The following is a 20,333-nucleotide window of genomic DNA, read 5'->3' as shown; positions in this document are numbered from 1 at the left end:
GGTTTCAAAAAGACGCACGGAACGCAACACGCTCTTATCAAGTTTCACAACGACATTGTCGCTAACTTGCGAAACAAAACTTGCACCGTAGCAATATCCTTGGATATTGAAAAGGCATTCGACTCAGCATGTCATAAAGGCATCCTGTATAAACTGGTAGAACTGGGAACACCACCTCACCTGGTCAAATTAATTGAGAGTTTTTTAACAGATCGCCAATTTTCAGTATTCATCGAAAATGAATCATCCGCAATGGGTTCTATCAATAGTGGAGTCCCCAGGGCAGTGTCCTAGCACCCTATCTATTCAACATTTTCCTCAATGACTTCCCTCATATCACAGCTGACTCTCAGGCTATCCTTTACGCTGACGATTGCTTGATATACGCGCATAGTCTGTCACCGATTGATGCCTTACATAAAGCTGAGTCACATCTTAGCCTCATAAATGAATTCTACCAAACATGGGGCATCAAAATAAACGCAGCCAAATCACAAGCTATCTGCATCAGGAATGCTTCAGGAAAATGTCATAGATCAGTCGTCCCGCAAAGTAAAATACTGCAATTGTTTCTTGAGGACACTGAAATCCCATTTATGGAGACTATAAAATATCTCGGGGTCAATTTCAACAATCTTCTTAAATTCAATGAACGCGGCCGAAATTAACTACAAAAGGCAAAACGAGTTTTAGGATCATTTTCATACATCATGAATAGCAGATACTTACCACAAAAGACTAAATTACTGCTGTATAAAGTGGCCATCAGACCGCTGCTTACTTATGGATTTCCAATTTGGTTCACCATCTCACCGATAGTGATTAAAGAATTGAAAATCTTTGAACGTAAAATACTGCGGAGATGCATAAATAAACACTATGCTTCACGGAACAAAAAATTCTCCAATAAACACATATACGAGGTCTCGGAAGTTAAGCCTTTCAGTGAATATGTGTTTAACCTTCATACGACGTTCGTGCAGAAACTTGCCACTCATGAAAATGACCTTTTAAAAGAAATCTACAACTTGGAAAATCATACACATTGGTCTGGTTCGACCTACTTGTCATCAATCGCCATAATCAATGAGAACACATTTGATAATCCAGACCATCCCAATACGCAGCGATTCTATCACAAGATTCCTAGAACGCACAGAGGTTAAATTCTTACATTATTTGTACACTTTTTTTATATTCTACATAATTCATACTACTCTTACCCGTATGTCATTATTACTATAATTCATTGTAGCATATTGTTATAATTATGTATAATAATCTATACGTCACCTAAAATCGCACAAAATGTACCTGATATTTTCTCCGTAGCAAGCCATTTACACTTGCATTCGAAACTGTGATTTTTATCCAAGTAAAAACCTTCAACTTATAAAAGCTTCAATTGAGCATCCGTTTTATAACATACTTACCCAACACAAATACCACTGTGATATCATTCTGCATATTTTACACACTGTTAGTCATATATTTAACAGTCTAATTGTTATCTCGTTGTAAGTTATTCATTTATTTTTGTTATTTATTTATTATCGGTAATCCCTCTTGCATTACTATCAATCGATATAGGCCGCGAGCCAGCCTTTCCCTACATTTGTTTTGCTACGTATTTTCTTTATACGTTCACTAGTAGCCATTGCAAGCAAGTAGCTAACGTACTTAACCATCGTGTATTAGAATAAGACAACAATAGTTCTAAGTATTAAAAATATACATTCGCTCCTTACTCATTGTATCACAATCAAGAAGAAGACTCAATAAAAAAATACTTACTTACTTACTTGAAAATTCTCAGCCAGTTCTACCAGTGTTAACGCCGCTGCCTCCCTCACAGCCAATGCCGCCAACGTCTTCTCAGCAACCACGTGAGACTTTACCGCCGTTAACGTATGGAACAAACGTAACGTCCTGTAGTGGATGTAGTACTCCAAGCATAAATTATGTAAATATGCCTCAAAAAAAAATATACCCTCTTCCCTCATTTTCAGGTTATCCGGAAGAATGGCAAACATTTTCAGAGTCATTTTATTCTACCACAGCAGAATTTTCATATTCCGATCTACACAACATAATGAGGTTAAGAGAGTCATTGAATGGCCGTGCCCGTGAAGTAGTGGAGTGTCTCCTAGGAAATTCTTCCAACGTCAGCCACATCATGTCTACACTTCGTGAAACCTTTGGCCGCCCAGAGCAACTTATACGTAGCCAAATTGAGAAGGTACCATTACAAAATGACAACTTGGACTCTTTGGCCACGTTCTCCACAAAAATCACCAATATGTCTACATTCCTAAAAAATGTTAAAGAAGAACATCATTTGGCAAACCCGTCTTTACTGAGTGAGTTAGTTGCAAAATTACCTATTAACCGACAAATGCAATGGGGTGAAAAATGCTTGTCTTTGGAAAGAATGCCCACCATTGTTGACTTCAGTGATTGGTTGCAAAATTTAAGACGCATCGCCAATGTCGTCTACGATACGTTACCATCTAATAGTCGTCGTACTAACTCTAGCCATCAAAGTCGTAAGTTTGCTTTTGCCGCCGTCAAGAATTGTTTAGTGTGCAAGGGACTCTGCCCGTCATTAATAAATTGTAAACAATTCTTGGATATGTCCGTCGAAAATAAATGGAAGATAATATCAGATAGTAAGTCGTGTTTTTGTTGTTTGAAAAAAGGGCAGTTTGTGGTTGCTGTTGAGTGGGAGACACGCTTTTGTTTGAGCTCCGTCAAATAATTATTTTTGGTGGCCGGGGGACATTGGGGTTTCCAAGGGGTTGTCACGGTATGCTGGTGAATGCATCGTGTGGAGTGAGGTTGGTGGTCGCGACGGCGTAAAAACGCTTGTTTTTTGCAAAAAAGATATTCATTTCAATTCGCATTTTTTGCATTTTTGTTGGAACTATTATATTTTAACACTTTCATTGGAAATTGTGTTGGCCGGTGGAAGACAGTGGATAAATGATAAATACTCAAATAACAAAAACCAGCTGATGAAGTCATAGTTGCCTTTTTGGGTTCCAAGCCGTGTTTACACGACTGTGAGATCAAGTGCTAATTCACCCAACGCATAATTCACAATAGCCGATCTGACCGTTACTTTTGAATTGTACAGTGGTCCACAGCGAAAAAACAAATATTTTGCAAACTGGAAAAGAGGAAAGCCAGTAACTTATCTCCAGAAGGGGAAATTAAAAGTTCAACAAAGCAATTTCAGTTGCATAACGAACAACTAGTATCGAATATTAGCGTGGCTAGTCTTAAATCAATAATAAAATAATGTAATGAAGATGTATTAGCACGTCTTGCATCACTATCGGAAGAAGTGGCTAATTTGAAGACAGTTAACGATGGACTGGTACTAGAGATGGGACTGCTTAAAGAAGAAAATGACATGCTAAAGGCCCGTTTAAGAGAAGTGGAAGCAAGCATCAAAGGAAAGAATTTGGTTATTAGAGGATTATCTATTCAACAAACAAATACACAGGCAATTCAAAAGTTATGCCAGGAAGTCCTAAATGTGGAATCAACAATATGCGTCAAATCAACAAGAATTTTATTCAAAAGGAACGGAACTGCTGCAGTACTTGCTCAATTTGAAACAGAAAATGACGTGGAAAGTATATTGGGCAAAACTAAAAACCTTAAGGGCACGACAATTTATATTGAAAGAGACCTCAATGCTGAACGAAGGCTGGATAAGATTATTATGCTTAAACTACGGAGGAATTTGATGGGTTTCAGCAAAAAGTATAAAGTAAAAGTACAAGATGATATAATGAAAATTGAAAACAAATGGTTTAAATGGAGTTATGATAAAAACTTAATGTGTGGTTCACTTAATGCTATAACTATCCTGAAAGAGTTGTATGGTGAGGAATTTGATTTGAACATTAAATATAATATCTTAAAAGCTGAACTAAATTTAAAAAACTAAAACAAAATAAAAATTTAACAAGCGTAGAATTTAGTAATGTTTCAAAAATCAATTTTAAAATATTATCTTATAATGTAAATGGTCTAAAAAATAAACGTCTTTATCCTGAATTCTTCGAGTACATTGGAGGTTTTGAAATGTTTGCATTAATGGAGACACATGTCGAAGAACACCAAATGAATGGTTGGTCCAAATATTTCAATGACTATAATTTAAAATGGCAGAAAGCAGAAAGGTCAAATACATATGGAAGAGCAAGTGGAGGATTAGTATGTGGCATTAAAAAAGATCTTCAAGAAAGAGGAATTAGACATTGTTTCATGTGTGGGGTCGGGTCGAATTTAATTAAAATAATAGCTCCAGAATCAAACTTTACATTTTTTCCGTTTTATATACGAGGTGAAAATTGGCCCAATGAATTCGAGAGAATGAAGGAAATAGTCAAAAAGATAGAAGGAGACCCCATAATATTGGCAGGAGATATGAATGTGAGAATTGGTAGGCTTCAGCAAAATCTTGAGGGATGTTGTTTGGAAACAGAGTTCACAGTAGGATTGCAAGCCAGATCGTCAAAAGACAATATTGTAAATGGGAAAGGCAAGCAATTTTTGGAGTTATGTGAAGACAATAGTCTTCTTATTTTAAACGGTAGAACCAAAGGAGATGAGGAAGGCCAGTTTACATACGTAAGCACGAATGGGAATTCAGTCAACGATTTGGCAGCTATCTCATATGATGGATTGAAAATGGTAAAGAGATTAGAAGTTGAAGAAAAAATTTGGTCCGATCATCTACCCCTTAACATAGAAATCCAAGTTCAACAAACTCAAGACAGTCAAAAACAGTTAAATCTACTTCCAAAATTATTATGGAAACATGAAATCGCCGACAGATATGAAAACAGATTGAGTCAAAATTTAACTCTATATAAAAGAAGCAATGGTATAAATAATTTGAATGATCTATCAAAAATAGTTCAAATGTCGTCCATAAATGCAGGTAAACAAAATAAACAAAACAGATACAAAACCTGTTGGTATAACAGTCGCTGTGAAAGGGCTAGAACAAAGTCCTTTAAATGCCTTAATAAGTTTAGAGAAAGTAATACACAAAATGATAGAGAAAAATATTTGGATGCAGTTAAAACATATAAGATATTATGTCGGGAGAGAAAAATAGAATATGCCAGAGAGTTACAAATAAAAATCAGCAAATCGATAGACGCAAAGGAATGGTGGAAAATCGCAAGGCAAATTAGGGGTCGAGATCTAGAGATTGGTACCAACATTTCAGCTGAGGATTTCAGAGCCTATTTTAACGACTTATTAAATAAACCACAATTCGCAAATGAAGTTTCCTACGCTCTATGCTATAGAGCTAATGCAGAGTTGGACAGAGAAATTGAGGTTTCTGAAATTCGAGAAGTCTTGCGCAAAACTAAGGAAAATAAAGGTCCTGGAATCGATAGGGTGCCGTACGAGTTTTTGAAATACGCATCATATGAATTTCTTACAGAGTTGGCAAGTCAATTTAATCGAATATATGAATCAGGACAATTGGATAAAATTATGGAAGAGTCTGTAATATTCCCAATTCACAAAAAGGGCGATTTAAATACACCAAATAATTACAGAGGGATTTCGTTTATGAATACGATAGCAAAAGTATTTATGGGAGTTCTAAATAATAGGCTGAAGAAATGGGTAAACGATAACAACATATTAAATGAATTCCAAACGGGATTCAGAACAGGATACTCGACTATAGACAAGATTTACAATTTGGCCTCAATTGTGCACTACAAACTGGCAGAGAAAAAGAAAGTATATGGATTTTTTGTTGATTTCTCAGCCGCATTTGATGTGATACCAAGGCAATTGCTAATCTATAAGTTACATGAAATTGGAATGTCAACTAAGATAGTTAATATCATTGCAAAACTTTATCGAACTACTAAATCCATGGTATGGACAGGGGACGAGGTTTCACAATACTTTTACACATACACAGGAGTACGACAAGGATGTTTATTGTCGCCATTATTGTTCACATTATACTTAAATGATCTTCATGATTGGTTAGAAGGAGGTCTGATGATAGATGATATAAATGTTCGAATTTTATTATACGCTGATGATATTGTCATACTAGCTGATCAAAGAGACGTGTTACAAATAATGATATCCAATCTAGAAAAATATTGTAAACAATGGAATATGGTGGTTAATTTGGATAAATCAAAAATAATGGTTTTTCGAAATGGAGGTCGGTTGTCCTCTAACGAAAAATGGAACTATATGAATCGGGAAATTGAGATAGTAAATGAGTACTGCTACCTTGGCGTGTTACTAACACCAAAAATGACATTCACCAAGCACTTAGAACTTAGGAACCAAAAGGCTAAGATTTGTATAAACGCAACATGGAAGAATCTCATTGATAAACCCCTTGTGTCGCTTATAGATAAATGGAAAATTTTCCAAAGCGTATGCAGAACTACACAATCATATGGTGCTCAAGTATGGGGATTTGGTTGGTTCGAAGAAGTAGACAAGCTACAAAGATACTTTCTAAAAAAATATTAAAGCTACCAAAACATATACCAAATTATATATTATCTCTAGAATCTGATGTACCTGAGAACCACTTTTATACATTGAAACTACATATAGATTATATTTATAACACAATATTCAAATACGGAAATACAAGGTTGCCGCATAAGCTATCAATGAAAATATGGAGCAAAAGAATTTTCTGGGCAGCAGAGTTAAATCGTTTAGCTGAAAGTGCAAATTTCCTGGTAGGAAATTGGTTAACAACTGAGGAGAATTGGAAAGCAAAATCTAATATATTTCTCAGCCATCTAAAAACTCAAAGTTATATGGAAAAGTCGGAAAGGGCCAGTGAAAGCGAAGGAAGATTTTATCGATTATTAAATCCGGACAAAGGAATAGACTATTTTAGCAACATTTGGAATATTGAAAAAATCTCAATTTTGATTAAAACCAGAGCGGATGTTATACCGTTAAATGGAAATGACTACAGGACTCAAACAAACGTCCAATGTACGCTCTGTAATATGAGGGAAACTGAAAACTTACAACATTTCTTAGCCAGATGTCCAATGTTACAAGAGTTAAGGCGGAGATATCTAGGAAGTACATACATATCTGAAAGAGAGTTAATTTATATCTTAAATGGAGATCTCGATGATGGTGTGGAAAGATTGTTTAACTATGTGAACAATGCGTTAAAATATAGAAAGAATATAATCACAGAACATTTCTAGATACATGTAATCCAGGAAAGCAAATATACTAAGTTGATTTATATCTATTTAACAGCAAAGTAAAGAATTCTTTATGTTAAAGACAGACAACTTTGAAAGTTATTGTCAATAATATTATATTATAATTTTGTTATCTCTAAGTCAAAATGTAATTACTAACAATGAATTGTAAATTTTGATGAAAACAAAATAAAATCTAATCTAATCTAATCTAAAAAAAGGGCATCAAATTTCCCAGTGCAGAAATAGTGTAAAGTGTGATAAAAGTTAGTGTGGAAAGTTTCATCATGTTTTGCTGCACAAAACTACCACTTCCCAAAGTGTTGATCTTTCGCAGCAACCCACCCAAAATCCAATGCAATCAAACACAAGAAATTGTCACGCTTTAAACAACACTACCAATATTTTATTCCAGATTGTCCCCGTGAAGCTTTATGGAAAGCATAAGACCATAACAACATACGCCTTTATCGATGACGGTGCCAATGTTTCGATGCTAGACTAAGCACTTGGTGATGAAAAAAAGCGAAATGTTATCTTTGCAATGGTTGAACGACCATAGTATGATGCAAACGACGGAAAAGGTGGTATTAACAATAAGTGGAGTTGGTCAATTTTGCAAAAGCTACATTCTACATTTCAGACAATTTATCGTTGCCAGTACAAAGTTGTAAATGGGAAAGTTTGGTAAAGTTGAATGGAGATTATGATTTCTCAAATATCAATTTCAGCGAATACATCAACGTACAACCGAAACTAATATTAAGCCTTAATCATTGTTATTTAACAGTTCCTCTTGACGTACCACGCCATTTGTCAACCGTTGGGCCGATTGTCACCACCACAAGACTCGGAGTCGTCATTTATGGACCATTGCCAGAAGAAGATGTTGTAAGTAATAATCGGGCGTTGCACATACGCAAGTCAACCAATACAAAAGTAGAAAATTACACAGTTATGGAAAATCTTATGAAGAATTATTTTGATGTGGAATCTTTTGGAATAAAAGTAAATATACAACCTTTATTTTCAAATGAAAATGAACGTGCATTGAATATTTTGAATGGATCAACAAGAAAGTAGACGAAAGTCGATTCTTGTGGAAAGAAAATGTAAAACCGTTTCCTGATACTTATCCTATGGCCCTAAGAAGATTGTGCAGTGTGGAAAATAAAATGAAACGAGATAATGAATATGCAACTGAATATTGTCAAAAAATTAGTGACTACATTGCAAAGGGTTATGCCAGAAAATTGAGTGATGCTGAAAAGGAAATTCAAAATAATCGAGTATTTTACTTACCACATTTTGGTGTTAAAATGTAAATAAAAAGGGTGTTCGAATTGTCTTTGATGCTGCTGCGGTAGTGAACAATGTATCATTGAATAAGTGTCTTCTTTCTGGACCAGATATAAACAATTCACTTATTTCTATTATTTTAAAGTTGCTGGAGGATTCGAATTGAGGAATATAGTCTCAAATTCCGAGAAAGTCAGAACAGCTTGTGGGCATTCGGCCAATGGAAAAAACAATGGTGGTGAGTTTTTATTAAAAGATAACATTGAAAGAATTTTGGGAATTCATTGGTTGCCAGAAAATGACATATTTTGTTTCCGATTAAATTTGCACAAAATTGAAAAATCTATTTTGGAAGGTAGAAAAGTACCTACAAAAAGGGAAATGCTATCATCGAATATGTCTATTTACGATCCCTATGGTTTTGTATGCGATTTTATGATTGGTTCAAAAATTTTGATGCAGCATGTTTGGAAAGCTGGAATCCAATGGGACGAAGAACTGCCAGTACAAATTTATGAATGTTGGAAGATGTGGCTGCAGGAGTTATATAAATTGGAACAGTATAAAGTGCCACGTTGTTATGGAAAATATTTTCTTAATTGCCATGTGGAGTTGCATATATTTGCAGATGCTAGTGAAGAGGCAATGGCGGTGGTAGCGTACTGGAGAACGGTAAGTGTGGATGGAATCAATATTGTTTTTGTTATGGGAAAAACTGCCTGCGCACCAACACGGTATCACACCATTCCCAAATTAGAGTTACAAGCAGCAACAATGGGCGTTCGTTTAAAAGAGTTGATTATAAAAAACCATTTAAAAAATATTAATAAATATTATTTTTGGACAGATTCAAGAACCGTGGTGCAATGGATTCGTTCTGATCATCATATCTACAAACAGTTTGTCGCCAACAGGGATGGAGAAATTTTGGAAAGCAGCTAAATCAGTGACTGGAAATGGTGCCCCGGAAATATAAATCCAGTTGATTATGGGACTAGAGCCAAATTTCCCATTAATTATGAGATAGACGGATGGTGGAAAAATGGACCCGATTTTCTTCGTATGGATGAGTCACACTGGCCATTGGTTAGGTTAGGTTAGGTTATGTGGCAGCCCGATGTATCGGGCTCACTTAGACTATTCAGTCCATTGTGATACCACAGTGGTGAACTTCTCTCTTATCACTGAGTGCTGCCCGATTCCATGTTAAACTCAATGACAAGGGACCTCCTTTTTATAGCCGAGTCCGAACGGCGTTCCACATTCCAGTGAAACCACTTAGAGAAGCTTTGAAACCCTCAGAAATGTCACCAGCATTACTGAGGTGGGATAATCCACCGCTGAAAAAACTTTTTGGTGTTCGGTCGTAGCAGGAATCGAACCCACGACCTTGTGTATGCAAGGCGGGCATGCTAACCATTGCACCACGGTGGCTCCCATTGGAAACCCAAATGAAAAATTGTTCTGATGACAGCGGTACCAAGCTCCGTTCAAAACATATCATTCTTTCTACAAACCAGGTACGACCTGAAATTCCTGAGTTTAATCGCTTTTCTAAATATTCCAGACTCAGAAGAACCATGGCTTGGGTAAGGCGGTACATACTTAATTTGTTATATAAATTAAAAGGCATCGACTGCATCAAAGGTGAACTGACGGTAGAAGAAGAAGTTTGGGCGGAAAACCATCTATGTCAAGAAGTACAAAAATCTTGTTTTGCTAATGAAATTACATGTATCCAGAAAAATAAATCAGTCGCTTACACCAGTTCAATAAAATCACTCAATCCGTTCATTGGAATTGATGGCTTACTTCGTGGTAATGGTCGTCTGGCTAATGCACCGAATTTGTCTATAGAAGCAAAAAATCCTATAATTCTTCCAACGAAGCACCCGTTCACTCGTTTATTAGTGGAATCATACCATACCAAATTTCAACATATCAATACATCTACAGTCATGAACGAAATTCGTCAGCGTTTTTGGGTACCATCTCTTCGCCGTCTCTTGAATAGCGTCCAGTCTGCTTGCCGTGTTTGCCGCCTTCATCGTGCCAAGCCAAGTCAACCTCAAATGGCCCCTCTTCCAATCGATAGAGTGATTATGTTCGACCGTTCACGTATACAGGAGTGGACTATTTTGGGCCTTTAAATGTCACAGTGCGTCGCCGGCGGGAAAAGAGGTGTGTCTGTTTATTCACCTGCTTGACAGTACGAGCCGTGCACTTAGAACTATCAACCGCGAAGGTGGTGTCTGGGAACGACTCGTGCGCTCTGTCAAGAAGGCTCTTTTCATGATGTTAAAAGAGCAGGCCCCCCGAGAAGCAACTCTGAACAGTTTTTTGATTGAGTCAGAAAACATGGTCAACTCACGCCCCCTGACACATCTACCTGTGACTCCAAGTGATCCGGACCCCCTCACACCAAATCATTTCTTGTTAGGATGTTTGAATTCTACCCAGACGCCAGCCCCCTTCGAGCCAAGGCTTATGTGTTTAAGGAAACAGTGGCGAGTTCTACAAAATCTGAAAAATGGAATGTGGCGTCAATGGATGTCCGAATACTTGCCGGAGATGACAAGGAGGTCGAAGTGGTGTCTCCCTTCAAATCCAATTAGTGTTGGATGTTTGGTTTTTATATGCGACCCTGACATGCCGAGGTCACAGTGGAAATGTGGAAGAGTAACCGAATTGTTTGTGGGTAAAGATGGAGTGGCTCGGTCCGCGTTGGTATCAACCGTCTCAGGCCAATATCGAAGACCAATATCTAAACTTGCAGTGCTTGATGTACTTGGGCATGATTCTTGTGAAGCCTCCCCGTCCGGGTCAATTCACGGGGGTGAGGATGTTGTCGATGGCAACCCGAAAGATGGCAGCACTACCGTTGGCAATGCGAGTGGGTTCGATGGGGTTCGAACCGCAACAACTGAACAATAATTTTATGGCAGTTCCTTATATACACTAAATATGTTTATTTGTATTAGTAAATTTTTGCGTCCCCTTTTTTCATATAAAAGCCCTTCAGGCCTTGATTTGTCCCTTTCTGCTGGACACAAAAAATATGTAAGGATAGTCAAGGATTTTATATTCCCCGTCTTAAAACTTGTATAAGAAAACGTATAAGGGAGTGCAAGACTTGCACCATATATAAACAAAAATTTCAAAAATCAATTGATGGCGGCCCTTTTCCCTGAACGTGTTAACTTTTCGCTACCATTCATTTATGCGGGTGTGGACTTTGCTAGCCCGTTTAATATTATTTATTTATTTATTTCCATTTATTTAAGCAATTCAAAGCCTTTACAGGGCCAATTTAACGAATTTCAATGTACTACTCTAACGGACATTACAATATTATATAAAAATATTAAATATCAATTAATAAAAATAAACAACAATCTTATATAAAAAATTGAACCAGCAATCTTATATCAATAATGTTATATAACATATACATATATATTTTTTGAGTTTGTTAATGTTCTTGGATCCCATTAAGTCATTAAGTTTAAGAAATGCAAAGATTATTAAGGGTTACGCCGCCATCTTTGTGTGTTTCTCAACAAGAGCGGTCCATATTGAAGTTTGTTCCGATCTCTCAGCTGATTCATTCCTGGCAGCGTTTTCGAGATTTATTGGACGTCGTGGTTTACCGAAAACCATGTTCTCCGACAACGGTCGAAACTTCGTTGGTGCAAATTTTAAACTATTGCAGGAACACAATAAGTTTTTGAAAAACGCAGAAAAATGTATCCAAGATAAATACGCTCTCCATGGCTTCTCTTGGTCTTTCATACCCCCTTACGCTCCACATATGGGCGGCCTATGGGAGGCCGCCGTAAAAAGTATGAAGTTCCTGATACTTATCCTATGGCCCTAAGAAGATTGTGCAGTGTGGAAAATAAAATGAAACGAGATAATGAATATGCAACTGAATATTGTCAAAAAATTAGTGACTACATTGCAAAGGGTTATGCCAGAAAATTGAGTGATGCTGAAAAGGAAATTCAAAATAATCGAGTATTTTACTTACCACATTTTGGTGTTAAAATGTAAATAAAAAGGGTGTTCGAATTGTCTTTGATGCTGCTGCGGTAGTGAACAATGTATCATTGAATAAGTGTCTTCTTTCTGGACCAGATATAAACAATTCACTTATTTCTATTATTTTAAAGTTGCTGGAGGATTCGAATTGAGGAATATAGTCTCAAATTCCGAGAAAGTCAGAACAGCTTGTGGGCATTCGGCCAATGGAAAAAACAATGGTGGTGAGTTTTTATTAAAAGATAACATTGAAAGAATTTTGGGAATTATTGGTTGCCAGAAAATGACATATTTTGTTTCCGATTAAATTTGCACAAAATTGAAAAATCTATTTTGGAAGGTAGAAAAGTACCTACCGAAAGAAGGTAGATGGCAGCACTACCGTTGGCAATGCGAGTGGGTTCGATGGGGTTCGAACCGCAACAACTGAACAATAATTTTATGGCAGTTCCTTATATACACTAAATATGTTTATTTGTATTAGTAAATTTTTGCGTCCCCTTTTTTCATATAAAAGCCCTTCAGGCCTTGATTTGTCCCTTTCTGCTGGACACAAAAAATATGTAAGGATAGTCAAGGATTTTATATTCCCCGTCTTAAAACTTGTATAAGAAAACGTATAAGGGAGTGCAAGACTTGCACCATATATAAACAAAAATTTCAAAAATCAATTGATGGCGGCCCTTTTCCCTGAACGTGTTAACTTTTCGCTACCATTCATTTATGCGGGTGTGGACTTTGCTAGCCCGTTTAATATTATTTATTTATTTATTTCCATTTATTTAAGCAATTCAAAGCCTTTACAGGGCCAATTTAACGAATTTCAATGTACTACTCTAACGGACATTACAATATTATATAAAAATATTAAATATCAATTAATAAAAATAAACAACAATCTTATATAAAAAATTGAACCAGCAATCTTATATCAATAATGTTATATAACATATACATATATATTTTTTGAGTTTGTTAATGTTCTTGGATCCCATTAAGTCATTAAGTTTAAGAAATGCAAAGATTATTAAGGGTTACGCCGCCATCTTTGTGTGTTTCTCAACAAGAGCGGTCCATATTGAAGTTTGTTCCGATCTCTCAGCTGATTCATTCCTGGCAGCGTTTTCGAGATTTATTGGACGTCGTGGTTTACCGAAAACCATGTTCTCCGACAACGGTCGAAACTTCGTTGGTGCAAATTTTAAACTATTGCAGGAACACAATAAGTTTTTGAAAAACGCAGAAAAATGTATCCAAGATAAATACGCTCTCCATGGCTTCTCTTGGTCTTTCATACCCCCTTACGCTCCACATATGGGCGGCCTATGGGAGGCCGCCGTAAAAAGTATGAAGTTCCTGATACTTATCCTATGGCCCTAAGAAGATTGTGCAGTGTGGAAAATAAAATGAAACGAGATAATGAATATGCAACTGAATATTGTCAAAAAATTAGTGACTACATTGCAAAGGGTTATGCCAGAAAATTGAGTGATGCTGAAAAGGAAATTCAAAATAATCGAGTATTTTACTTACCACATTTTGGTGTTAAAATGTAAATAAAAAGGGTGTTCGAATTGTCTTTGATGCTGCTGCGGTAGTGAACAATGTATCATTGAATAAGTGTCTTCTTTCTGGACCAGATATAAACAATTCACTTATTTCTATTATTTTAAAGTTGCTGGAGGATTCGAATTGAGGAATATAGTCTCAAATTCCGAGAAAGTCAGAACAGCTTGTGGGCATTCGGCCAATGGAAAAAACAATGGTGGTGAGTTTTTATTAAAAGATAACATTGAAAGAATTTTGGGAATTCATTGGTTGCCAGAAAATGACATATTTTGTTTCCGATTAAATTTGCACAAAATTGAAAAATCTATTTTGGAAGGTAGAAAAGTACCTACAAAAAGGGAAATGCTATCATCGAATATGTCTATTTACGATCCCTATGGTTTTGTATGCGATTTTATGATTGGTTCAAAAATTTTGATGCAGCATGTTTGGAAAGCTGGAATCCAATGGGACGAAGAACTGCCAGTACAAATTTATGAATGTTGGAAGATGTGGCTGCAGGAGTTATATAAATTGGAACAGTATAAAGTGCCACGTTGTTATGGAAAATATTTTCTTAATTGCCATGTGGAGTTGCATATATTTGCAGATGCTAGTGAAGAGGCAATGGCGGTGGTAGCGTACTGGAGAACGGTAAGTGTGGATGGAATCAATATTGTTTTTGTTATGGGAAAAACTGCCTGCGCACCAACACGGTATCACACCATTCCCAAATTAGAGTTACAAGCAGCAACAATGGGCGTTCGTTTAAAAGAGTTGATTATAAAAAACCATTTAAAAAATATTAATAAATATTATTTTTGGACAGATTCAAGAACCGTGGTGCAATGGATTCGTTCTGATCATCATATCTACAAACAGTTTGTCGCCAACAGGGATGGAGAAATTTTGGAAAGCAGCTAAATCAGTGACTGGAAATGGTGCCCCGGAAATATAAATCCAGTTGATTATGGGACTAGAGCCAAATTTCCCATTAATTATGAGATAGACGGATGGTGGAAAAATGGACCCGATTTTCTTCGTATGGATGAGTCACACTGGCCATTGGTTAGGTTAGGTTAGGTTATGTGGCAGCCCGATGTATCGGGCTCACTTAGACTATTCAGTCCATTGTGATACCACAGTGGTGAACTTCTCTCTTATCACTGAGTGCTGCCCGATTCCATGTTAAACTCAATGACAAGGGACCTCCTTTTTATAGCCGAGTCCGAACGGCGTTCCACATTCCAGTGAAACCACTTAGAGAAGCTTTGAAACCCTCAGAAATGTCACCAGCATTACTGAGGTGGGATAATCCACCGCTGAAAAAACTTTTTGGTGTTCGGTCGTAGCAGGAATCGAACCCACGACCTTGTGTATGCAAGGCGGGCATGCTAACCATTGCACCACGGTGGCTCCCATTGGAAACCCAAATGAAAAATTGTTCTGATGACAGCGGTACCAAGCTCCGTTCAAAACATATCATTCTTTCTACAAACCAGGTACGACCTGAAATTCCTGAGTTTAATCGCTTTTCTAAATATTCCAGACTCAGAAGAACCATGGCTTGGGTAAGGCGGTACATACTTAATTTGTTATATAAATTAAAAGGCATCGACTGCATCAAAGGTGAACTGACGGTAGAAGAAGAAGTTTGGGCGGAAAACCATCTATGTCAAGAAGTACAAAAATCTTGTTTTGCTAATGAAATTACATGTATCCAGAAAAATAAATCAGTCGCTTACACCAGTTCAATAAAATCACTCAATCCGTTCATTGGAATTGATGGCTTACTTCGTGGTAATGGTCGTCTGGCTAATGCACCGAATTTGTCTATAGAAGCAAAAAATCCTATAATTCTTCCAACGAAGCACCCGTTCACTCGTTTATTAGTGGAATCATACCATACCAAATTTCAACATATCAATACATCTACAGTCATGAACGAAATTCGTCAGCGTTTTTGGGTACCATCTCTTCGCCGTCTCTTGAATAGCGTCCAGTCTGCTTGCCGTGTTTGCCGCCTTCATCGTGCCAAGCCAAGTCAACCTCAAATGGCCCCTCTTCCAATCGATAGAGTGATTATGTTCGACCGTTCACGTATACAGGAGTGGACTATTTTGGGCCTTTAAATGTCACAGTGCGTCGCCGGCGGGAAAAGAGGTGTGTCTGTTTATTCACCTGCTTGACAGTACGAGCCGTGCACTTAGAACTATCAACCGCGAAGGTGGTGTCTGGGAACGACTCGTGCGCTCTGTCAAGAAGGCTCTTTTCATGATGTTAAAAGAGCAGGCCCCCCGAGAAGCAACTCTGAACAGTTTTTTGATTGAGTCAGAAAACATGGTCAACTCACGCCCCCTGACACATCTACCTGTGACTCCAAGTGATCCGGACCCCCTCACACCAAATCATTTCTTGTTAGGATGTTTGAATTCTACCCAGACGCCAGCCCCCTTCGAGCCAAGGCTTATGTGTTTAAGGAAACAGTGGCGAGTTCTACAAAATCTGAAAAATGGAATGTGGCGTCAATGGATGTCCGAATACTTGCCGGAGATGACAAGGAGGTCGAAGTGGTGTCTCCCTTCAAATCCAATTAGTGTTGGATGTTTGGTTTTTATATGCGACCCTGACATGCCGAGGTCACAGTGGAAATGTGGAAGAGTAACCGAATTGTTTGTGGGTAAAGATGGAGTGGCTCGGTCCGCGTTGGTATCAACCGTCTCAGGCCAATATCGAAGACCAATATCTAAACTTGCAGTGCTTGATGTACTTGGGCATGATTCTTGTGAAGCCTCCCCGTCCGGGTCAATTCACGGGGGTGAGGATGTTGTCGATGGCAACCCGAAAGATGGCAGCACTACCGTTGGCAATGCGAGTGGGTTCGATGGGGTTCGAACCGCAACAACTGAACAATAATTTTATGGCAGTTCCTTATATACACTAAATATGTTTATTTGTATTAGTAAATTTTTGCGTCCCCTTTTTTCATATAAAAGCCCTTCAGGCCTTGATTTGTCCCTTTCTGCTGGACACAAAAAATATGTAAGGATAGTCAAGGATTTTATATTCCCCGTCTTAAAACTTGTATAAGAAAACGTATAAGGGAGTGCAAGACTTGCACCATATATAAACAAAAATTTCAAAAATCAATTGATGGCGGCCCTTTTCCCTGAACGTGTTAACTTTTCGCTACCATTCATTTATGCGGGTGTGGACTTTGCTAGCCCGTTTAATATTATTTATTTATTTATTTCCATTTATTTAAGCAATTCAAAGCCTTTACAGGGCCAATTTAACGAATTTCAATGTACTACTCTAACGGACATTACAATATTATATAAAAATATTAAATATCAATTAATAAAAATAAACAACAATCTTATATAAAAAATTGAACCAGCAATCTTATATCAATAATGTTATATAACATATACATATATATTTTTTGAGTTTGTTAATGTTCTTGGATCCCATTAAGTCATTAAGTTTAAGAAATGCAAAGATTATTAAGGGTTACGCCGCCATCTTTGTGTGTTTCTCAACAAGAGCGGTCCATATTGAAGTTTGTTCCGATCTCTCAGCTGATTCATTCCTGGCATCGTTTTCGAGATTTATTGGACGTCGTGGTTTACCGAAAACCATGTTCTCCGACAACGGTCGAAACTTCGTTGGTGCAAATTTTAAACTATTGCAGGAACACAATAAGTTTTTGAAAAACGCAGAAAAATGTATCCAAGATAAATACGCTCTCCATGGCTTCTCTTGGTCTTTCATACCCCCTACGCTCCACATATGGGCGGCCTATGGGAGGCCGCCGTAAAAAGTATGAAGTCCCATCTGAAGAAAGTAACAAATAATCTATCGTTCACATTTGAAGAGTTTACGACATTTCTGATTAGAATTGAAACTGTGCTGAAATCCAGACCGATTTCACCTATCTCGGAAAATCCAGACGAATTATTACCACTTACTCCAGGTCATCTGCTCAGAGGAGCTCATCTTACCGCTCCCCCCGAGTCTTTAATTGAGCCAAACGAAACTGAAATTTCACATTTGTCCAGATGGAAACTGTTGAAAGTATTCTACATGCATTTAGTCAATGTTGGAAGTCGGAATATATTACTGACTTTCAACGTCGTTTCAAGTGGAAAACCACAAGAAATAATATCAAAGTTGATGACTTTGTCATAATCAAGGGTGACCACTTGCCTCCCACGGAGTGGAGACTCGCACGTATTGTTAAAGTTATTCGCGGAAATGACAACAATGTACGCGTTGCAGCAATTAAACCCCAAAATAGCACAATCGTGAGACCGATCGCGAAACTTTGCTTGTTACTCACAACATCATACTCTTCGCATAAAAAGCGAATTGATTCATCGACAAATGATCGTTTTTTTAGAATGTTAATTTCTCATCGTGCCTATCTCTCTTTTTCTCTCTTTCTTTTCTTTCTCCCTTAGGTCCACCATGGGTAGAAGTTTCGTTTGCGGCTTCAACCACCCAATTAAATATTGCACACATTTTCGATGGATGTACAAAGATGAACGGCGAGCAGTCATAGAGCGATTCAACTATTGCGTCTCAGACCGCCACCGACGCAAATGCTGCGCTTCAACAAATCGCTGTAATGTGTGCTCTGGTGCACACTATACAATGATCCATTGCCCCCTTTCTGCCCCTGCTCAGAAAGTTTTATTATGGCAGAAAAAACACATCAACCACCTGTATGTGAAACAGTGGACAGCTCAAAGAATGACGCTTCTAACTCCTAACATGCCAACAATGAAACGGATGCTGTTTGCAATAATGACGTCGCCCCCTTGGCTCCTGCTACTAAATCTCTTCTGAAAAAGTACATATCAGAACCTATACCAAGAGGCCCCTTAGCAGATGGAACCCCTATACTGGCTCCAGTTGCTCTTTGCCGTTTACGTGTAGGAAATCGATTTATTGATGTGAATTTTATAATCAATAAAACTGTGCCCTAATGCGCTTTACAGACTATCAGTTATTCCGGACGGGATGTCGTTGTTTGTAAAGAATCTTACAGTGTGTCGCATCGGTACGACTTGTCGGCGATGACTAAATAATCGGTTAATGTGTTATCGATCCCATAAATATGCAGCAGTATCGATTATGCCTTCGGACTTATAATGTGCACAATATATGGGATATGTCCGACACGAGCACTGTCGTCCGGAATAACTGATAATCTGTAAAGCGCATAAATCTCACATCAAATATTCAAATATTCACCTCGACCAATAAAGTCGCAAATAATTGTATGAATTCAAGTGGAATTTTTTTTGTTGTTTTCCTTTATCGTTTTGGAAAACCTCTTTAAATATTATTAGCCCTTGGTTCACGACCAGAGCTAACAATAGCTTTGGGCCATTCAAATCCCCAGGACCTGATGGAATTACTCTGGCGGAGTTACAAGCAGTGACTGACAGTGCTTGTGTATCTCAGGCGCATTCAGTAAGACATGAACAGATTCATGCTGCATCTATTGCCTTTAGACATTTTGGCCAAACAGTCAGCTGCAACAACGGATGTGCGGTTGCGCGAGCTATCGCTGTGGTCGGACAAAATGTACGGTCACAGTTCGGTCCTCAAAATAATACCAGATGTGCCTAACGTAGTTTGAAACTCTAATTCCCAACAGTGAGGCGTGGTGTACACAGAACCCGGGGAATAAAAGATATATAGATTTCTACACTGATGGCTCCAAATTGGATGGACAATTGGGTTTCGGAGTATATTCTAATGATCTGGAACTTCGAATAGCGAAAAGATTACCTAATCACTGTCGTGTTTTTCAGGCTGAAATATTAGCAAAAAGAGAGGTGGCGAATTGGCTGAGAAGTAATGTTCCAAAAAATGTGGGCATTAATATATACTCAGACAGTCAACCTGCAATAAAATCCTTGGACTCTGTGTTCCTTAACTCGAAAACGGCCATCGACTGCCGCAAATTTCCCAACGAGATGGCTGATCAGTACAATATTCACCTAATATGGGTGCCTGGCCATAGGAACATACCGAGGAACTGCGAAGCAGATGAGTTAGCAAGGCTAGGAACTACCTTACATATTCCAGGGGAATATAATATCTCTGATTGTGGATGGGAATTTTCCCCTGACTGCTAGCGCCACATCATCTGCGTATGCCACCACTTTTATCCTTTCTTTT

General features: G+C 37.8%; 2 protein-coding genes across 10 annotated transcripts; both read left to right on the top strand.

The window, feature by feature from the left end:
• The first annotated feature begins 1,821 nt into the window (after positions 1 to 1,821).
• LOC142225882 (uncharacterized) lies at positions 1,822 to 19,441 on the top strand. Of its 9 annotated transcripts, XR_012719481.1 has the most exons (4): positions 1,859 to 2,669; positions 7,666 to 7,834; positions 7,894 to 7,937; positions 8,041 to 11,963. XR_012719481.1 is itself a non-coding variant. In XM_075295735.1 (3 exons), the coding sequence occupies exons 1-3, from the start codon at positions 1,859 to 1,861 to the stop codon at positions 18,700 to 18,702; spliced, it is 843 nt and encodes a 280-aa protein (XP_075151850.1). In that variant the 5' UTR covers positions 1,822 to 1,858; the 3' UTR covers positions 18,703 to 19,441. The 9 variants fall into 9 exon arrangements, 3 of the variants coding, with proteins under 3 accessions (XP_075151850.1, XP_075151847.1, XP_075151848.1); XM_075295735.1 differs by lacking the exons at positions 7,666 to 7,834; positions 7,894 to 7,937; positions 8,041 to 11,963 and adding an exon at positions 18,602 to 19,441 and having other exon boundaries at positions 1,822 to 1,940; positions 2,010 to 2,669; XR_012719480.1 differs by having other exon boundaries at positions 7,894 to 11,963.
• LOC142225881 (uncharacterized) lies at positions 14,502 to 17,534 on the top strand. Its single transcript, XM_075295731.1, has 2 exons — positions 14,502 to 14,792; positions 14,968 to 17,534. Exons 1-2 carry the CDS (start codon positions 14,502 to 14,504, stop codon positions 15,094 to 15,096), a joined length of 420 nt encoding a protein of 139 aa, XP_075151846.1. The 3' UTR covers positions 15,097 to 17,534.
• Positions 19,442 to 20,333: the final 892 nt, after the last annotated feature.

The sequence above is a fragment of the Haematobia irritans genome, chromosome 2 (genome assembly GCF_050003625.1).
Source record: "Haematobia irritans isolate KBUSLIRL chromosome 2, ASM5000362v1, whole genome shotgun sequence".
NCBI classification, from domain to species: Eukaryota; Metazoa; Arthropoda; class Insecta; order Diptera; family Muscidae; genus Haematobia; species Haematobia irritans.
This window is presented reverse-complemented; position numbering and strand designations above follow the sequence as displayed.

Bases quoted from the DNA above. Each gene is read 5' to 3' on its own strand.
- LOC142225881 (XM_075295731.1), top strand. From the start codon at position 14,502: ATGCTATCATCGAATATGTCTATTTACGATCCCTATGGTTTTGTATGC. The intron at 14,793-14,967 runs GTAAGTGTGGAT...ATTTTTGGACAG, and splicing joins TGGTAGCGTACTGGAGAACG to ATTCAAGAACCGTGGTGCAA.
- LOC142225882 (XM_075295732.1), top strand. From the start codon at position 1,859: ATGCCGCCAACGTCTTCTCAGCAACCACGTGAGACTTTACCGCCGTTA. The intron at 2,670-18,601 runs GTAAGTCGTGTT...TTTCTCCCTTAG, and splicing joins ATGGAAGATAATATCAGATA to GTCCACCATGGGTAGAAGTT.